Here is a 22,480-nt window from a genome sequence, read left to right on the forward strand (position 1 = left end):
CAGATTCGATCAGATGCTGTATATTGGCAGGAAAATCATTAGTTGTATGGACCTCTTTAGATCCTTTTTTTGATCAGAGAGGGATCTATTGTCTGCCCACATACTGCACAGCGATTTCCAATAGATTACAACATGAATTTTTTTTTTCCGCTGACACCCCCCAATTGTTTGTCCCCCATCAAGTGCAGTGTTGAAGGCTCACCTATTATCTGCTGGTGCGAATCCTGCCCTCCTCCAGTGTCCGGCGTCGCCTCAAGTGCCTGTACCATGTGACACCAGTGTCATGTGGTACAGAAGCTCGAGGTGACACTGGATGAGGCCAGGATTCACACTTGTATGGCAGATGAGCCCTCAAAACTGTACACTGGGGACTCATATACATTTGGGGGGCACCAGCTGGAGATATGCTGGTTGTTACCATATTGAATGCTGTTACTGCCATGCACCCGATCAAGGACTTGTGACTGAGATCTTTCCATCATTCCCAATCGATACTTTCAACTTATTTTGCCCAGAAATCAATCAAAAGATCAATCCGGTGGCCATGCTACGTGACCAATTCTCCTTTGATCCGATAAAAAGGTTGAGGGGCCTGCAAAATCAAATGTAAGGGCACACTATCTACATACCATATCTTACCATATGTGCATGTATGTGCATGCAGGCTGATTACTACCTGATATGTTACACTAACATGAAAAAAAGTCCAACTCCTCAGTTTCCTGTCAGTATAATCCTCAGATCTGTAGTATAGCGTCTAACTGTATAAGTATCAGTATAGTATAAGTCTATATAGTATACTGTATAGTATAAGTCTAACTGTGTAGTTGTGGTGTTTGGGGTGTATAGGTGGTTTTCCAGAGTAGATATTGAAAATTAACCTAATGGCCTCGATTCATAAACAGCAGTGCGATAAAAAAATCTTTTCGGGAAAATAACAGCCAGTATTTTCCCGGTCTGTGTGCTAATTCATAAAGATTTCCCCAGCTGCCCTTGGAGGTCGGTAAATTACCGCAGCCCATTGAGCGGTAGAGTAGAGCAGTGTCTCGATCCTCTTTTCCCTGCAGAAATGACTCACACAGACTGCTCTCTCCACTGATGACTCAGATGAGTCATACAGTCCTTTCCCTTCCTGCTCAAATGACTCACACAGATGCCTCTCTGGCTCTCTCCACAGATGACTTAAACAGACTTCGGCTCTCTGCACTTTGCATTCGTCAGAGCTGTCGGTAACTTGTTAATGCCTCACTAGAGGTGTCGGTAACTACCGCCAGGCTTACCCCTTGTTGAAGGCTTTATGAATTGGCATTTGCTGACAATTTACTGACGTGTTGGCGGTAACTACAGCCAATTCGGTAATTTATCTCCCTGGTCGGTAATGTCAGCTTCTCATGCGGTAACAGCCTTTATGAATTGACCCTTTGCTAAGCGGTCGGGAAAGTCTGCTGTTTTCAGCATTACCGCATGAGGTAATTTATGAATCGAGGCCAATGTCTCTTCATGCATCCATTCATGTATATAAGGGAACCTTAACTGAGAGGGATATGGATCTTTCCTTTTAAACAATACCATTTGCCTGGCAGTCCTGCTGGTCTTTTTTGGCTGCAGTAGTGGGTAGTGGCTGAATCACATACCTGAAACAAGCATGCAGCTAATCCAGTCCGACGTCAGTCAGAGCACCTAATCTGCATGCTTGTTGAGGGTCTGTGGCTAAAAGTATTCTATACACAGGATCAGAAAGAGGGTCAGGCAACTGGTATTATTTTAAAAGGGAAAAATCTATATCCTTCTCAGTTCAGGTTCTCTTTAAACCGGTAAAGGTTCGGCTGTACAGATGCTACCTCTCCAAACCCCACACACACACACACACACACACACACACACACACACACACACACACACACACACACACACACACACACACACACACACACACACACACACACACACACACACACACACACACACACACACACACACGTTACTACATTTGGAAAAATTCACACGAAAGCTGTTCACTTTTTGGTTTGCCGCAGAAAAAAAAAGTTTGTACTGGTCTCTATGGCACGCCACAGCTTTTCAACTCTGTTGCTGGTCATTGTTGAGAATTGTATTTGGAATGAGTAATCTGGCCCTCTTTGGCCACTAGAGGCCACTGAAAGACAGTTGATGTCGGTCAACAAAGCTGGTGGTAGTTGAACCTTATATGGAGGGGGTGCAGAGTAATTCAAGATTTTCTTGAAAAAAATTAATTCTCTATATTTTAGAAACCTAGGATGGTTTTAATGCAATTAAACAATGCTGTTTAAAAGAAACTAGAAGTGAGTGGGATATGGAAGCTGCAGCCAGTTGCCCACCTGTTTGGCCGAAGTAGACAGTCAAGTCACACATGCAGTCAGAAAGTGAAGAACCACCTGCCTGTGTATACTCTGTGTGAGTGGTTCAGTAAGTATGTGAGACCGAAGACCACACAACTACTGACCCATATCTTTTTTATGATCTCTTGCTTCTTAAAACTTAACAGAACTGATTTTTCTGCCATTCCTATCCATTCCACTGCCTGAAATAGCAATGCCTATATCAATGTCAAAAACATCCCTATAGCCTCAGATTGTCAAGCACACTGCTTGGGGTCATTTTTTCATACACTCCATAAAGTGAATTAAGGATGGCAGACCATCACACCTACTATGTAGTGCATTACAGTGATCTGCAAACTTGGCTCTCCAGCTGTTAAGGAACTACAAGTCTCACAGTGCATTGCAGTAGTCTGACAGCCACAGTCATGATTCATATAGGCAAATGCATTGTGGGACTTGTAGTTTCTTTAACAGCTGGAGAGCCAAGTTTGCAGGGCACTGCTATACTGCTTGAAACTGTTAGGCCCAGTGCACACCAAAAACCTCTAGCAGAGCCGCAAAACGCTAGAGGTTTTTTTGGAGCGTTTGGTGTATCAGATTTCATATATTGTTACAGTAAAGCTGTTACTGAACAGCTACTGTAACAAGAACGCCTGGAAAACTGCTCTGATCTAGCTTTTTTCAGAGCCGTTTTCCACTTTCCTATACTTTAACATTCAGGCAGAAACGCCTCAGAAATCTAAAAAATGCTGCAGCCCCCGAGTTTGCGTTTGTGGAAAAAACGAACCGCTCTGGTGTGCATCAGCCCATTGAAATACATTACCCAAGCGCTAGCGTTTTCAAAAACTCTCATGAACCGCTCTGGTGTGCACCAGCCCTCAGAGGGAACTTGCATGTTGTGCCACATGGCAATGGGTGAAGCAACATGTTCATATATAGCCCTTCTTTTTGCAGTTGTAAATCCTTAGTGTTTACTCCAGCCCAGAGGTAGCATGTAAGAACAGGGAAGGGAGTGATTATCTTTTAATGAATTCAATTCAAATTGAATTCAGTTTTTTATTTTTCACTTCAGGTTGACGTTATTGATTCACATTTTCTGGTGTTCTTTATGCTTTCATAAAGTCTTATGTACTCAAATACATTGTTAATCCTAATTGGGCATTTGATGCCTAAAGAGAAACTCCAACCTAGAATTTAACTTTATCCCAATCAGTAGCTGATACCCCCTTTTACATGAGAAATATGATTATCACAAACAGACCATCAGGGGGCGCTGTATGACTGATTTTGTGCTGAAACCCCTCCCACAAGAAGCTCTGAGTACCGCGGTACTCTGGGCAAACTGCCACAATGTAACAATGTTCACAGACAGGAAATGGCTGTTTACAGCTGTATCTAACAGCCAAAACAGCTAGGAGCAGCTACATAACCTGCCCACAGTAATAATGTCACCATGTAATAAATGTCAGAATGTAAATCGGGGGAGAGGAAAGATTTTACAATGAGCAAACACTGACTAAATCATTTATACTTAATTATGGTAAAAAATGAAGCACTTTTTTTACTACATTATTTTCACTGGAGTTCCTCTTTAACCCGCCACCTTTGACTTGTGTCCATTGATACATTTCTGCTCTAGCACACTTCCATGCTAGAAAGCTGCAGTGCTGGAGAGATCAGGCTCAGTAGGTGGATAGGGCCTTTTAAATGTTATCATATTTGTTTTCAGAGGGGAAATTGGATTCACACTGAGATTTGCTGAATAATAATTGATCTTTTCTGTACACGTAGGTTACTTTATACTGTAAATGGCAGATTCTTTAATGTGGTTGCAGATGATGAAATTGTGCCAGTTGGCTTGATGCGAAATAGGAATTTTATTTCCTGTAATTACAAGACTACAACCTATAACTCAGTGCAAGGAACCATTTGCATCAATCCCCAATCCTTGCTCCCTACAGATGCCATGCAGAGAAGTGTGCCTGGCTGGACTGGAACACAAGATACTACAGGTAGAAGGCAAGAGCACCAATCACTGTCATGTCTTGTACCCTCACAACACCAGACTGAGACTGAAAACTTAATGGCTATAGATGGAGATAAAAATGCCTCTATTAATGAACAAGATTAAAAGAAAAATTATTGTTTGGATTTCCTCTTCGGCGTGGATTGCCAGTCAGGTTGTGCCAGTGTTGCCAACCGCCCATAAATTTACAGGCAGCCCGTAAATTTTGATGCAAATTAAGCTGCCCATGAATTCCGTAAGGAATACAGCAGCGTCCATAGGGGCGGCCAATCGGCCGCCCGCTCTGTTGCAGGAGGACAGCAGCGCAGTGGAGGGAGAGCTGTGAGCAGCGGTGAAGGAGGGCAATCACCCCCCCCCCCTCCTTCTCTTAGTGCTCTCCCTCCCTCGCTGTCTCCTCCTGATCTAGTGCTGACTGAGTGGCTGGCAGCGGGCGGGACTTACTTTCCGTCTCGCTCCAAGCGCCGGAAGTTCTGCTGCTCTGGTCTTGACCAGAGTAGCGGCAAATCATCCGGCGCCTGCGACGAGACGCAGCAGGTAGGTTCCGCTCGCTGCCAGCCACTCAGTCAGCACTACTTGAGGGGATAGCGATTAGGGAGGGAGAGCACTAAGGTGAGGGATGTGGGGGGGGGGGGGGGGAGATTGCCCCCCTTCTCCACCACTGATGCCACAGCTCTCCCTCCACTGTGCTGCTGTCTTCCTGCTGGGGGGGGGGGGTCACCTGGCTACCTATTGTGGGCACATATACTGAGCACATATAACCCTGATTACATATACTGGGGACATATACCTGCCTACATATACTGGGCACATATACCTCTGGCTACATATACTGGGCACATATACCTCTGGCTACATATACTGGGCACATATACCTCTGGCTACATATACTGGGCACATATACCTCTGGCTACATATACTGGGCACATATACCTCTGGCTACATATACTGGGCACATATACCCCTGCCTACATATACTGGGCACATATACCCCTGCCTACATATACTGGGGACATATACCTCTGCCTACATATACTGGGCACATACACCCCTGCCTACATATACTGGGCACATATACCTCTGGCTACATATACTGGGCACATACACCCCTGCCTACATATACTAGGCACATATACCCCTGGCTACATATCCTGGGGACATATACCCCTGGCTACATATACAGGGGACATATACCCCTGGCTACATATACTGGGCACATATATCTCTGCCTACATATACTGGGGACATATACCTCTGGCTACATATACTGGGCACATATACCCCTGCCTACATATACTGGGCACATACACCCCTGCCTACATATACTGGGCACATACACCCCTGCCTACATATACTGGGCACATACACCCCTGCCTACATATACTGGGGACATATACACCTGCCTACATATACTGGGCACATATACCTCTGCCTACATATACTGGGGACATATACTTCTGGCTACATATACTGGGGACATATACCCCTGCCTACATATACTGGGCACATACACCCCTGCCTACATATACTGGGCACATACACCCCTGCCTACATATACTGGGCACATACACCCCTGCCTACATATACTGGGCACATATACCTCTGGCTACATATACTGGGGACATATACCCCTGACTACATATACTGGGCACATATACCCCTGACTACATATACTGGGCACATATACCCCTGACTACATATACTGGGCACATATACCCCTGACTACATATACTGGGCACATATACCCCTGACTACATATACTGGGCACATATACCCCTGACTACATATACTGGGCACATATACCCCTGGCTACATATACTGGGCACATATACCCCTGGCTACATATACTGGGGACATATACCTCTGGCTACATATACTGGGCACATATATCTCTGCCTACATATACTGGGGACATATACCTCTGGCTACATATACTGGGCACATATACCCCTGCCTACATATACTGGGGACATATACCTCTGGCTACATTTACTGGGGACATATACCTCTGCCTACATATACTGGGCACATATACCTCTGCCTACATATACTGGGGACATATACCTCTGGCTACATATACTGGGCACATATACCCCTGCCTACATATACTGGGCACATATACCCCTGCCTACATATACTGGGCACATACACCCCTGCCTACATATACTGGGGACATATACCTCTGGCTACATATACTGGGCACATATACCCCTGCCTACATATACTGGGCACATATACCCCTGCCTACATATACTGGGCACATATACCCCTGCCTACATATACTGGGGACATATACCTCTGGCTACATTTACTGGGCACATATACCCCTGACTACATATACTGGGCACATATACCCCTGACTACATATACTGGGCACATATACCTCTGGCTACATATACTGGGCACATATACCCCTGGCTACATATACCTCTGGCTACATATACTGGGCACATATACCCCTGGCTACATATACTGGGCACATATACCCCTGCCTACATATACTGGGCACATACACCCCTGGCTACATATACTGGGGACATATACCTCTGGCTACATATACTGAGGACACTGGCTGTTTGCCATTATGTGCATTTACTGGGGAAAAGCTGTCTCGTATTATGTGCATTTACTGGTGAAAAGCTGTCTCTCATTACGTGCATTTACTGGGGAAACGCTGTCTCTCATTATGTGCATTTACTTGCCATGCCCACTTTAGTCGCCGCGGCGCGCAAATCATGCCGCAAATTTCCTCGAACATGTTGCTCCCTACCCATTTGCCTGCCCCCTCATATGTGCCAGTCTAGAACCGGCCCTGTACCCCTGCCTACATATACCCCTGGCTACCTATTCTGGGGACACCTATAGACCTTGGGCTACCTATTTTTGGGGAACCACTGCTGTCAGATTAAATGTATTTTGGGGAACTGCTGCCAGATTATGTGTATGTTGGGGGAATCACTGCTGCCAGATTACATCTATTTTTTGGGAACCACTGCCATATTTGTATTTTGGAAGAACCTCTGGCAGGTTACGTGGATTTTTGGTGAAATGCTGTAAGATTACATATATTTTGGGGGAAAGGGGGGGGGGGGGGGATATGGCAGAGCTCAAACTTCCCTGGCAGACCTTTTACAGCAATACTAAAATCATGTATATTTGGCCCCACCCATAACCACGCCCACATTCTGTTGCGTGACCATGCCCATTTTTTTTGCGCGCCGCACTGCGCAGGGGATTTTGTCAGTAAAAAAAATCTTTTGTCAGTAAATCTTTAGGTATTTGTCAGTAAAAAATAACGTGAAAGGTTGGCAACACTGGGTTGTGCAGCATCCTAATGCACTTTATGCAGTGCCTTACTTTTTACTGAGTGTATGCGATGCAGCATACAGATTACATCCAGCCGCAAACCCATTTGTTGTGTTCCTGCTGTCACAAGCCCACTGTAAGCTTTCCTGACCTATTTATTTCCCTTTTTTTTTTTTTTTTTTTTTTTTTTTTTTTTTTTTTTTGCAGTTCTCTGCCAGAGTTTTAACTGGAAAATAGAATGAGGGACCAGACTGTGCTTTTTAAGCAGGAAAATGTATACTTGGAATTTGCATCTCATTGACCATCCCAATTCACAAGTTGATGCAAATCCCGCCAGGGTCCATTTTCAAGCTGCATAAATTTGCATACAAAACTTGATGTATTGACTTGGTGGCCACTGACGATCCAATCTCTTTCATCCAATCTTACCATTTCTATTAAATATAAGGGACTGCCTAAATTATCCATGCAATATATTCACTCAATTTATCCATCTACTACATAGATTTGGTAAAATTGGATGAACAAGATTTGATCATTAGTGGCCACCATTAGAATGGTTTCAGTTTCATTTGACCATTCTTACTTGAGATCTGTTCTGCGGTTTTGTGGTTCAGAATCTACTTTCCTGCATGTTGATTGTAGAAGTACATTGTAAGGTGAAAAAAAAAAGTTTTTGTTTTTGCTGCATGAGATACTTTGAGCCATCATTTTGCTCAGTTTGGCCTTCTGTCTGTTGAGATGACTTGTCTGCTGTTCAGTTTTTTGATTGGGGTGGTCCTATCAATGTTGCCATTATTGTGTTGTGTGCAGTTGCCTGACTGGAATGTAAGCGCAGTTAGGTTATCATGTCATTTCAAAGCGCTTTGATGTAAAAAAAAAAGAAAAAATTCCTGCCTCTTCATAAAATTGCCAACAAGACTTGGAAGATTTAGGATGTGCTCACTCTACGGGAGCCGTCTCCACAGATTCGTTTGATGTCCTCTCCAAGATGCTGTCACAGACTTTCCACTGAGTGCAAGAACGGCCTGGCCTGAAGTGAAATCATATGCTTCTCTCCAGAGGAGCCTGTCCCCAAGAACTGATCTTAGATTATGAGAGGGAGCATATTTATTGGGAATGTTTGTATGGAGCCGAGAACATTTACTAAATGAGTGAAAACAAGATGCAGACTAGGGTAAATTAGAAAACCTAAAAGCCTTAGCAACTGGGATACTTTAAAGGGGACACTATTGCCACATGCTCTTTATCCATGAAAGCCTTTAAGGAGCGGACTTTCTTCAAAGCATATTACTTTTGTGCATTTTTCCCCAATGTAGTAGGGGCCTTCCTAGGGGCATCCCTATTTGACTATGCCGCTTACGGTGTAATGATATGCCTCTGCATGTAACACACATGCTTCCCAACATTTTGAGATAGAGGGACACCTTTAATCCTACATATCGGCAAAGGACTGTACAGATGTTGGTGTGGAATTGACTGCAAGGGCAGTTGGACCATCTCTTCTACCAAGAATCTAGCAAAAGTACAGTCACCCTGATGTGTCTCAAAGTTCAACTCAGCTGAGGGCATTGTTCCCCTCCTTACCCTCCTGCCAGAAGTCACTGTGGTGTACGCTTTGTCGCCGTCCCACAGCAGAATGCATCACTAGGTTGTAGCCTACCGATGCGTCTGTCACTCTGCCCCAAATTATTAACAGAGGGATCAAGGAGATTTAGTGTACAAATGTCGAGGTTTGCATGCGATTAATCATTCGGATTTCTATAAAGGTAAACTGTTGTACAGGATTCCTAAACCAATGTACAGATGTGTTTACTGTTGCCCTGTTTCTACATTGTGGACGTATACCTTATGTGAGCTATGGAATATGATAGACACATTCTGTATGTCTGAAATAAATTAAAAAAAAAAAAAAGATACCTAGGTAGAAAGAAGCCTCTTGGTAGTCCTTAGTAAGTCAAAGCTTTCAGCCATACTTATGTAGGCGTACTACAGTTGCGCTTGTGCAAGAAGGGTAACGTAGTCTTGAACTGAGGGTCCTGGCCAGTGGCGGTGGAGTTGAGGACACTGAAAGCCTCTAAACCATCCAGAGTCTTTTTCTTCTTAGGTAAGTATTTTTTTTTTTCCACCTCAGGTTTGCTTTAAGTTCAACTGGAGTTTCCTGTTACTGGAACGTGTGCCAGGCTTTCACACTAGATGGCAATCTGTTTGTGCTCTTTTTAAATTTAGAGCTTTGTTAGACGTGGTATATTTGGGCCCCTTTGAATCTTGGCTAGTTAGCTTTGTTCACACCAAGGAGAGGCTTTGTGCTGCATATTTTAAAGGCAGTTACCCAAGCCTCTCCTTGCCATCCACTGACATATATTTTGCAGTAACTTAATGTACACAGGTGGGGTGCTAATTGTCTGTGAGAACTTAGACAGTAATTTGTTGTCCATGAGGTCAGGTTTGGGAAACATTGGTTTATGGGAGTGTTCTACTTTCTGACAGATTCTTGTTTGTTTAAGAGAAACTCCAACCTCTAGCTAGATGGGCTTTAAGAGATAACCCTTATCTGACCTTGCTTCCGTTACATTAATACATTTAAAAACTGCATTAAACTTTGTCCATGATGGATAAACTTAATTTGGTCAGGAAAAAAAGTTTAAAAAGTTTAGTGTTCTTTAAAAAGTGGAGACAGCACACACCTTCAGCCAAGCATGTAATTAGGCAAGCATGATAAAACTGCATTATAGGTTTATGATAGAGGTTTGAAGGCCTGCTGTAGTGGAATAAACATGGGCGGGCGGAATCCTTTGACACAGTTTGCCCTTGACATTTGGGAGCACATACCTCCAGCTGAAAGGTAGCTAATAGACCATTGTGTAGATCTAAATAGTTTCAATGTACACATAAAGTGTGTGTGTGTGTGTGTGTGTGTGTGTGTGTATATGTTTGCCTGCCTGCATCCGTGTGCCACTTATTCCACTCTAGCCATTCCAATCTTCTTATGGCCATACTCCTGGCAGTAGATGTACGTATCCCAACGAGGCATGTGCGAGTAAGGGCAAAGCCAGTAGGGCTTCATTCTAAAGGGCATGCACAGACCTTACGCATGCATCGGAATGCCCTTGTTTAGGGCTGGGAGCACTGCTAGAAATAATTTCTGACTGGCACGATTTTAATTAGATTAGAGGAACCCTTCGCTGGATCAATGAAGTTTTGGCCCTTCCAGAGGCTTTCTACTACCAAGGTTAGTATCTGCCATCTTCAAGTAATGGCTTTTTCACACAGCCGCCTGGCCCAACTTTTGTCCTTGTTTAAATGGGTGTTTCATTAATGTTTGCCTCTCAAGCCTTTTGGAAGTATTTGGTGGTTCACTGGGCTAATTTCTTGTAACAGAACAACCTGAATGCCAAGAAGGGCCAGGCTATTAAGCCAGCATTTTGTAAGCTTTTTTTTTTGTTTTGTTTTAACCACTGGTGTAGCCCTGGAAGTGTCCACGAGACTGAACGCTAAAGCTGGGTTCCCTTTATTCTTTCAAACAAAAACAAAAAAAGCTGGGTTTCCACTTGAGCTGGACCTCGAACACCCAGTGGGAGCCAACAGTGTCGTGTCCACTCTGTTGCGGTTGGCGCCTGAAGCAGACACGTTTCAACCATGGGCTATATGGAAAACTCAACCACTCTCTCTGGGAAAATTGCGGACAATAGGATCCTTCGCTTGCCCATTTTCCGATGCAGTAAAATGTCCTTTTTTTTTCTGCTGTAGTGTGAACACAGCCTAACCTGATACTGTATTAACAGCACATACAAATTACCCAGTACTTTACACAGTGTTGTAGCTCTATTTAAATATTGTAATATAGACTTATGATGGCGCTGCAAGAATCTTATCTGGCCACTTCAGTGTTATCAGTGGTCTGCTTCATGTCCTGGTTCTGTTTATTTTAGGGTGACCTCTTCCTTATGTCTAAATGTAGGTCTCTTCCCTGATCCATCCCCTTGCCCTACTTTCCTCTGTGTGGCTGCAGGACAAGGCTGCTTCCTGTGCGAGGGGCCCAGGGCAGGGAAGAGGTCTGGCATATTGGAGAAACCCTAATCAGGCTCTGGTCTCCTTCTCCCAAGCATTCTGCTTATGTGTCTTCTCTTTCCTCCTGCACTCCCTTATCACTCCAGTTAATTGAAAGCCAGTCAGCTGCTCTCAGCCAGGAAAGACAGCTTAAAGGGACATCTCCTTTCATCCTGCTGTGCCGCTTTTGTATTCCTAGTACTGATGGCAGCAAGTGCATAGTATTTTCTTTTTGTTTTGAGCTCTCCGAGAGATAAAGGGCATTTAGAGCTGCGTGTTGTAAGGGCTGGAGACCGCCCCCCCGTCTTTTGGAACTGTGCATGTGCGTAATGCTGTCACAGGAGTGCGGTCAGGGTGGCAGGGACTTCATATGAGCATTGGCCCGCAACTGGGCCAATCGGGAAATATACCAAACTGCAGGTGAACGGAGGAGATCATGAGGACAGCGACCAAGCAGCTGCACAACAAGGGGCTGGCAGAAGCCCTGGGTTAATATAAATCCTTGTGTATTTTTTATCTGAGGTACACTGAAAGTGTCACTTGTACACAGTTGTTGGTCAATTTGATGAATTTAGGAACCAATGTAGGTGTGGGATTAGCAAAGGAGCCAAAAAGGGTGTTACAAGTTAACACTGAGACCCGAAGTCCTCACCTGTCTGTCATTTTTTTAATTGTTAATCCTTGCTGTAAATATGTTGGATTGGGAATTGTCAACTTCTAAGAAAAGTAAGGTTCAAATGTGTGTGATTTTAATATTCAATCACAAAATTGCTTCCATTTTCTGCTCTTCTGTAGTTCTTCTCTTTAGGTATCAGCCAGAGTTGTACCTACAGTGTGTAACAAGTGAATTGTATATTACATCTTATAATAATTTTGTTGGGATTCATTTCAAACGTTTTAGGACTCCATTCTACTTAACATTTTACTTATCCTGAAGAATGTTTTCGTAACCAATTTTAGAACTGCGGACTTTGTGTTCATATCAAATAATGGTTTCTTTCTTCTATTCCTCAACAGACACCAGCTTGTCCTTGGACTCTAGCAAGCAGGGCCACTGGTGCAGCGTAGCCTACTGGGAGCATCGAACCCGTGTTGGCCGCCTCTATGCTGTGTGCCAGCCATCAGTGAGCATTTTCTATGACCTACCTCAAGGGAGTGGTTTCTGCCTGGGCCAGCTGAGTCTGGAAAACCGGAGTGATGCCTCTGTCAGGACAAGGGGGAAGATTGGACTTGGTATTGTGTTAAGCAAAGAGCCGGATGGGGTGTGGGCATATAACCGCAGTGACCATCCTATCTTCGTCAACTCTCCAACGCTGGATGGCCCCACGTATCGTTCACTTGTTATACGGAAGGTGATGCCTGGCTACTCTCTAAAAGTGTTTGACTATAAGAAGTCATGCATTTTACAGCATCTTCCTGCACACCCTGAATACACAGACGGACCTTATGACCCTCACAGTATACGCATCAGTTTTGCGAAAGGCTGGGGACCTTGTTATTCAAGACAGATGATCACTTCTTGCCCTTGCTGGCTGGAGGTCTTACTTGGACGATAGCAACAAGTCTGCATCCCACTCCTGCCAATTCATGTAGGATTCTATGAGGATATATACCACTCTGAGCAGGAAAAATGAGTTGGTAAAGCCCTTTTCTGTTTGCGAAGCAGGCAATAACCTGTTTGCTATACAGATCAGTATTGCTGCACCACTGTGCCAGAGGACAAGGTTTCCAGCATCAGTACACACTGTGGAATAAAAGGAGAATTACGGCATACTTTGTAACTTAATCTTCATCATTGTGTCCCTGTGCTGTTTGCTGTAGATGTCACTTTTTTTTTTTTTTTTTTTTGTCCTGCAGTGAGATTTTACCATTTCATAGTGTAATGTCACAACTGATGACCTGCTAACAGCCTTGGTGCTTCCCACCTTTTCACAGGGTTGTAAGGCTTGGTACATACCACGCAATTTTCACTTCGGAACCGATTTCTGATCAAGAAAATTACGAGGGGGAGGGATATATACGGCCAACTGATTGTCAGTGACCAACATAGAAAAAAAGGTGCCAGATATTGACGCTAGTGGAATATCGGTAAAATTACCGATTATTCTACTACCTGAATCTTATAGTAAAATATTGGCAATGATTACCGATATTTTACTATGACCCAACCCTACTCTCACACAGAAACCTCCCTCTACCAATGTCTAACCCGTAACTCTCCCTCTACCAATGCCTAACTTGTAACTTTACCGATGCCCAACCCGTAACTCTGCCTCTACCGATGCCCAAAGCTGCTAGTCGTGGCAGTAGATAGAAATTTGGGCACCTGGAGGCACCGGATAAAATGGTGGGTGCACAAAATTCTGCCTGACGCTAATCGCAGCTTTTATCATTGTGAATGGCACCACCCTTCTTTCCATGGCACCTCGGGGCACCTTTTTTTCTGTTTCGCAAAATTGACATTTTTCTTGTTTGGAAGCAGATCAGACATGCCGAAAAATATCAATTGAAATACTGGATGTCATTCCATGTGTACACCCTTTTTTGTTTCATTTTTGAACAATCTGATTGGAATTTAAAACCATCGCATACGTTGGTACTCCTAGCTTTCTTCCATATCCAATCTATGTTGGTTCTGAATATCAATCTGATCACTCCCTCGAATAGCAGATGAAGTGAACATTGCATGATGTGTACCAGGCTCAAAGCACAGCTGAGAGGGATGGGGAGGCTGCTATATTTCCTCTTAACCAATACCAGTTGCCTGGCTGTTCTGCTGATCTCTTTGGCAGCAGTAATGTCTGAATCGCACACTTGAAACAAGCATGTTGCTAATCCAGTCAGACTGCAGTCAGCGCTTCTGGTCTACATGCTTGTTCAGGGTCTCTGGCTAGATGGATCAGAGGCAGATTATCAGCAGGATAGTGTGGCAATCTGCCTTGCTTAAAGAGACTCTGTAACAACAAAAACCTTCTCTGGGGGGTACTCACCTCGGGTGGGGGAAGCCTCGGATCCTAATGAGGCTTCCCACACCGTCCTCTGTCCCACGGGGGTCTCGCTGCAGCCCTCCGAACAGCCGGCGACAGAGCCGACTGTAGCTTCAATATTTACCTTTGCTGGCTCCAGCGGGGGCGCTGTGGCGACTTTCGGCACGGAAATAGACGGAAATACCCGATCTCCGTCGGGTCCGCTCTACTGCGCAGGCGCCGGAAACTTGCGCCTGCGCAGTAGAGCAGACCCGACGGCGATCGGGTATTTCCGCCTACTTCGGCGCTGACAGCCATCAGAGCGCCTGCGCAGGAGCCAGGAAGGTAAATATTGCGTCACGGCTGTACGGAGGGCTACAGCGAGACCCCCAAGGGACGCAGGACGGCGTGGGAAGCCTCATTAGGATCCTGAGGCTTCCCCCACCCGAGGTGAGTACCCCCCAGGGGCCGTTTTGTCGTTACAGTTCCTCTTTAAAGGGAACCTAAACTGAGAAGGATATGGATTTTTCTTTTCAAAATAATACCAGTTGCCTGACTCTCCTGCTGATCCTGTCTCTCTAATACTTTTAGCCACAGCCTCTTAACAAGCATGCAGATCAGGTGCTCTGACTGAAGTCAGACTGGATTAGCTGCATGCTTGTTTCAGGTGTGTGATTCAGCCACTTCTGCAGCCATAGAGATCAGCAGGACTTCCAGGCAACTGGTATTGTTTAGAAGGAAACATCTATATCCCTCTGTTAAGGTTCCCTTTCAAAGGAAATCAATGTCAGCCTTCATATGCCCCTCAGTTCAGGTGTCCTTTAGGGCCCTTTCACACTGTGGCGGCGCCTCGCGGCTGTTTACCGCACTGCTAAAGCAGGGCAATCAATGTCTATGGGTGCTTTTATATTACGTGCGATGTGGTGCGGTGGAAGTCCTCAATCTGATGCACTTCCATAACTACATTAGCAGGTGTATCTGCTTTGACGTGAGTCGGATCGAAAGTCATGTAAGTCTATGGCGGCACAGGCATTTTAAAAATGTTGGTGGCATTGCAACACGCATGCGCGTAGGCGTATTTTTACAATAAGCTTCCGTGCACTTCCGCATACCCGAAACAAGAAGTGGCAGCAGGCGCATGTCACTTCCTGTTTGGATGGATGCCTGAAGGGGAATACCACATAGTAATGCGGTATTCCCTGAAGGCCTGTTTTTGGCGGTGTGAAACTGGCCTTAAGATAAAACCCCACTATCCTCACACTATGGAGTTGTATACTATCGTGTAAGAACCTTTCAGGTGCCATATTGGTCATTCTCTTTATTGCTATAATGGAGTGCACTGCAGTTCTCCTCTTTAAAGGGGCACTACAGCGAAAAGCTGTAAAATTTAAAATATGTGCAAACATATACAAATAAGTACATTTTTTTTTCCAGAGTAAAATGAGCCATAAATTACTTTACTCCTATGTTGCTGTCACTTACAGTAGGTAGTAGAAATCTGACAGAAGTGACAGGTTTTGGACTAGTTCATCTCTTTATAGGGGATTCTCAGGGAGTTATTTATTTTCAAAAGCACTTAGTGAGTGGCAGTTGCTCTGTCCAACTGGCAAAAAACTGTGTGGGGAGCAGGGAAGCTGGCCAGCATCATTGTTTAAATCCTTTTTCAGGAATATCTTTATAAAGAATAAAAGCCTTGCTAAGAATCCCCTATGAAGAGACGGACTAGTTCAAACCCTGTCACTTCTGTCAGATTTCTATTGCCTACTGTAAGTGACAGCATTATAGGAGAAAAGTAATTTATGGCTCATTTTACTTTGGAAAAAAATGTACTTCTTACTTGTACTGTATATGTTTGCACATATATCAAATTTTACAGTTTTTCGCTGTAGTGCCTCTTTAATTTAATTGTATTTTATTTGCAGGGGATTGCAGCTGTCCACAGTAGAAAAGGTTATTTTATCATGCGATACTGCTCCTTTCTTTTAAAGGACAATTGAAGTGAGAAGAATATAGAGGGTGCCATATATAATTCTTTTTAAACCATACCAGTTGCCTGGCAACCCTGCTGAGCTATTTGGCTGCAGTAGTGTCTGAATGACACCAGAAATGAGCATGCAGCAACTCTTGTAAGTTCTGACATCAATGTCAGAACATGTGATCTGCATATGCTTGTTCAGAGTCTATGGCAAAAAGTATTAGAGGCAGAAGATCAGCAGGATAGCCAGGCAACTGGTATAACTTAAAATAAATTAAATATTGCAGCCCTTATAGCCTTCTTGGTACAGTTGTCCTTTAAGCTCTCATTCTCACTCTCTCGCTCTCTTTTTTTTCTTTGTTTTTATAGCAAACACAACAGTTTTTAAGAACTCCTCATGACTCTCCTCCCCCCTTACCCACACACTTTCCAAAAAGGACTCAATGCCATGCCCTAGATTTAATATAAAATGTTTATATATTATATTGAAATATATATTATACTTGTAAATACGGAGTCATTTTTACAATGTCATTATTTATGTATGGTGCAATGTGTATATGACCTTAAATACAAATAAAATGCACTTTGGCTTTTACAGTTCTTCCAGCACAGAATCAATAAACTGAATCCGTGTAGTAAGAGTGCATTTTGATACTTTTCTACTTTTTTTTTGTTTTAATCTACAGTCTTATCTAAAGGTCCCTGGTTCGATCCCGGGTTTCGGCACCAATTGTAGGAAACTATACGTTGGTTGCTATTGGCAACAACACACTTTTATTCCGGCACCAGCAACTCATTAGTAAGAGCTGCAAACACGACTCTCATCACAGCAAACAGTATAGGAGATAGACCTTCTTAAGCATCTTCAGAGTTGAGGAGTTTATTCAGTAAACAGATATACAGATACAGTTCGTTACACCTTTAGCCAAGCAGATTATTCTGTACTAAGTCTTTGCGTTACAGCTCTTGGCTCCAGTCCTGGCACCCAGGTTCCTCTTATGTCTATACTACGTTACATCTATACTACCTATATACAGCATACAGTTGTAATATATGACACCACATCATTGGATAGAAGTCGAGTTGGAGAAAGCCAGCAGAGAAAAAAGTGTCTCTCCTCAGCTTGTGACCCCCTTTTAATACCGGTCACTGAAGAGTTAAATGTGACATCTGAGCCATCCCTCCAAACCTACAATTGGCTCAGACCCCTTGCGATGTCATGACCCACACCTACTTAATTAATATTCTGGGTGATTTCTAACCCACTTACAAAGAATGCCATGTTTGGTAAATATTGGCTCTGTTTACCTCTCTGTCAACCATAGGTCTGGGGCAGTTTAGGCCTACGTAGGCCTGTGGCCTTGCACCATGGACATGTTCCTGGTAACTGCCAGCCTTGGAAATGTTCAGTACCAGTTTTTCTGAACTGTCTCTTTTTTCTCTCTAAGAGAAAATCCCCTTAAAGGGCAATTCTGCACATCGAGCCTTTTTCACTAACTCAGTTCAAATAACTGAGGCCTACTTCAATTATAACAGAAGTTGTGCATGTTTTACAGATGAAGGAACACTAACTTGAGTCTAAAGCTATGATCACACACTAGATTAAACTCTGCCGAGGTGGACAATAAAGACCGCCATGGGTGTGACTAGCACCGAGCCCCCTGAAGTCTCCTAACAATCCAACGTGCCAGATTATTGGTGACATTAGATGCCCAAGTGACACGCCCCCATTTTTAGGTTACAGTACCTGGAGTCAGGGAAAAATGCACTGACTAATTTAAACTGTAATTAAGAGAAAGTATGTTTTATTTCTCAAACATGGCAGCCCTTTTAGCTATCTGAAACCAGGAGACTACGAAGATTCCTTTAACTTACACAGTAGTACTATACCACAGGTGTCGAATTCCGGTCCTGGAGGGCCAAATCCATGCCAGTGTTTAGGATAGACTGAGAAAGAGAGGAATGTGTTCTACCTGATGGACCACACCTTTTCTGATTCAGACCCATCAATTCATTTTGAGCTGCACCAAAAATGTGTGAGGACCTCGGCCCTCGAAGGACTGTTTTGACACCCCTGCACTATACATATACACTCCCTGCAGAGTTGTTGTGAACACTGACTGCAGAGGTGTCTATCACCCATGAACCTGGTCCAGATCCTGCATGAAGAATGAGCAATGAAGGGAAAAATTCCCTCATTTTGCTGCAGAGTACCTGCACATCACTCTTACATTCACTCAGTTAGATTGCCTAGGGCCTGATCAATGTTCTTTGTTCCTGTCTGCACCCTCTACACGTACTCTTACCAAGGACTAGTTTTGATTTCTATTTAACAGCTACTCTACAGCAATATCCTAAGTTTAGTTACAATGCATCTCTGGGTATGTTATTGCTAGAATGTACCAACACGTTGTTTAATAAGATTTACTTGAAAGTGTCAGCTGAGTTTTGGTGCACAGATCTGTCCCCTTGCAGGAAATGGCTTTGGGCTTATGCTATATCAGCAGGGTCCTTTTTCTGCAAGATGCAGGGCTAAATGCTGGAACCTGGCTGAAATGGCACTCCAGTGAATCCTAAACTGAGGAGTTGGAGGGGTTTTATATAAAATTGCCATAGGTTTTTGATCAGCTCAGAATTGAGCTTTTCCTTGACCATCCCTGTTGGTAACAATAAAGCTAGCCATACACCACTCTTTATGGCCAAAATATAGATCATAATTACATTACATTCCAGCGGATCTGGAGGTGTGTTTAGCTATCAAAGAGATGATTTGCATATTCAGCAGTGATGCATTGTGGGACATTTCGGATTTCACTCCAACCTGAATAATTGTAAAAACCTTCTGTTTTAAGAAGGGAAACTTATGTTTTCCCAGAACGTCATTTCGGACAGCACCCCTGGATGAGACTTGTCTCCCTCCCCACTGTGGACAGGAAACTGTTAAAAGAAGAATTTGCATAAGCAATAGGCAGCCACATATAAGATACTACACCTGCCACAGTACCTCAGTTTAGTTTCCTGTCTCGGACGGGATGCATGGGAGAGGTCTCCAGGAGTGCCATCCATGTCAGGCGGCAGGGGCAGCGTTTTCCAGGGCTCCAAGCAGCACTGTTCAGTGAACAGTCGGAGCCCTGCAGCGTGGAGGAGGCTTCTCCATTGGAGGCAGCAACTTTATGCGCGCAGGTGCGTGCATTGGAGAGAGTTCACTTCCGGTTGAACCGGAGGTAGTCACGCGCTGGCGTCCCGCGTGATCTGAAGTCTGAGCCGGGAGGCAGGGGCCGCGGCGGTGATTAGGAATCGGCATACAGCTGATTCCTTAAGGTAAGAAGCTGATTAAGCATATGTTTAGACGGCGGGGGCCGCATGCATAATTGGATCAGCTGCATCAAATCAGCAGCACAGGTATAAGTTTGTAGAGTCCATGATGCACTCTGGTTTGTGGCTGGGATCATGGAGGACGCCTCTGGGTCAGCTCCTGCACAATCTGCTGAATCTGCCCAGGATCCCTCTCTGGCAAGTAGATGTGATTATGTTTCTTCTGCTTGGCTGGATGTATGTTATGTATAGAGGGATTTGTCTAATGGCTGGCTATCGTTTATTATGTTTTATACCCCAAAAGACATAAGACTGAGAAGGTTGAAAAGTCTGAAAAATCTTCTACTCAGTCCAGTCAGCATGGATTGGCAACTCTGAATGGAAATTATGCCAGTATTGTACAGAGAAGGTCCACAGCAATAGGAAATTAAAGATTCTGCTATTGCTTCTACCGCCTCAGCTGCTTCAGATGGGCCTGGGACTAGTACTGCTATGGCTTATCTACCTGTTATAGCTAATCCATCATCTCCTATGTTGTCTGCACCTCTAACTATGCCTCCTGCTTCCAAGAGACATAGGCCTCTATTTATTGAGCATTCCTGCATGCGGTAATGCTCAAAACAGCTGACTTTACCCACCATTTAGCAAAGTGTGCATTCATAAAACCTGTGTCCGCATGAAAATTTATAATTCCTGAGCAGGTGCGGGAAATTAACACCTTGTGCGGAGATTATCACAACACAGGTCACTGAAGGTTAATTTATAAAAATTAAAGCAGGCAAATGTGAGCAGAGAAACCCTGGCTGTTTAGAGAAGGCGATAAGCCAGCCATAACAGGCAAGCTAATGGAGAGACGGACCTCCCAGGCAGCTGCAGTGAGAGCAGAACAAACTGCATCCCAGAATACCCAGGCTGTGTTTTTAACCCCTTGGGTACCTGTTTTCAGATAAATTTCACATCAGAAAGCCTGCATGTGTAACATTCTTGAAGTTCTTCTAAGCTGCAGCAATTAAATAGATTGTTTAAAAGAACTAGACAGATTCAGGGCAAGGAGAGGCAATTTAAACAAAAATGCACATGTAAAGGAATGCTGGGGCTGCCTCCTTTATAGTAACTCTCTCTGCACAGAGAAAATGTATCAAACTAGGAGGAAGATTTGAGTAAAACTGACTAAGGGCCTTTTTTTTCATTACTCTGCGAGTTACGATTTGATTCTGATCACGAGGTACGTTAAACTAATGGAAACTGCAGCAGCAATTTCCATTAGTGCAATCTGATTGCGATGCGATTTGGACAAAGCACAATCGTCATCCTCCTGCATTGTATGCAATTGAGCTGTACTATAAGTATAGTAGCGCAATCGCATAGTGGAAATTGATGTGCGATTGGGATCGCAAATGCGGTTGCGATCGCATTTCATAGTAGAAAAGAGCCCTAACCGCAATGTTTTTTCCTGAATTAATGAAAGACTTACTAATAGGTATTAAGTCTGAGCAGAAATCTTTGACACCTTTGGATCAAATGTATGAGAGTTTGGTGGATCCTCATTCTCGTCTTATTCCAGTCCATTCTACTCTTAAGATTAGGATTAAGGAGTGGGATAATCTAGGAAAAGTTTTTTTTGGTCCAGATCATTATCTAAATGTTGTTTTTCTCCTGAAGATCAGGGTTTTGGGGAACCCCGCCTAAATTAGATCCATATTTTTCAAGGGTATCAAACAAAACTGACCTACTTTTTTGAGGATTTCTGGGAAATTTTGAATGATTTCCCTAAAGTTTGGAATGCTTCCAATTATCTAGTGGACGCTTCAGATGATACGGTTAAACTTATGGCCAGAACTACGGCATTAGTTAATTCAGCCAGAAGAGGTGTATGGGTAAAAACTTGGAATGATGACAATTCTTCGAAATCAAGTTATGTGGTGTACCTTGTGAAGGGGGTCTGCTGTTTGAGTCAGTTAGACAACCCTCTAGACAGAACGGCAGACACACATAAAAAAAAAAAAAAAAAAAGTATTCTATCGATTCACATATTTTCAATTGACACAGGAATTGTTTGGGAAGTGTTGCTAAGTACTGGTGTATACATTTTAGTAGAAACCTCTTTGTTTACTGTTATCAAAATGCTTTCAAACTTTACTGACAAAACTGACTCTGAGCCATGAGGAGAGGGGAAATTCCCCTCACACTTGATCAGATAACTCTGTGTAACTGTGTGTGACAGAGAGAACAGCTGCAGCTTCTGTGTCCTGTTTCGGACTGAAGAGTCTGTAGAGAGCAGAGGAAATGTAACTAATTGTTACAGCTTTTCATACTGTTTTTTGCTTTCAGAGTTTGTTTGATATTTGCTTTCTGTAGTCCGATATGCAACTCTGGCTGTGCATTGAAGTAGACACCCCTTCTGCAATTGATTTGTCCCAATATAGCTAATCCTACCCTCAGTAAATTACAGCTTTTGCCTCTGATATTTAACATGAAAGGT

The 22,480-nt window shown here is 43.7% G+C and overlaps 1 protein-coding gene across 1 annotated transcript in view; it reads left to right on the top strand.

Moving 5' to 3' along the window:
- The window catches only part of SMAD6 (SMAD family member 6), an 85,333-nt gene extending 70,633 nt beyond the window's left edge, over positions 1–14,700 (top strand). The window contains exon 4 of the mRNA XM_068275030.1: positions 12,757–14,700. Coding sequence (XP_068131131.1) covers positions 12,757–13,295 — 539 coding nt within the window. The 3' untranslated portion in view covers positions 13,296–14,700. The remainder of the gene's footprint in view (positions 1–12,756) is intronic.
- The last annotated feature ends 7,780 nt before the right edge of the window (positions 14,701–22,480 follow it).

This window comes from Hyperolius riggenbachi, chromosome 3 (genome assembly GCF_040937935.1).
Source record: "Hyperolius riggenbachi isolate aHypRig1 chromosome 3, aHypRig1.pri, whole genome shotgun sequence".
Classification (NCBI taxonomy): domain Eukaryota; kingdom Metazoa; phylum Chordata; class Amphibia; order Anura; family Hyperoliidae; genus Hyperolius; species Hyperolius riggenbachi.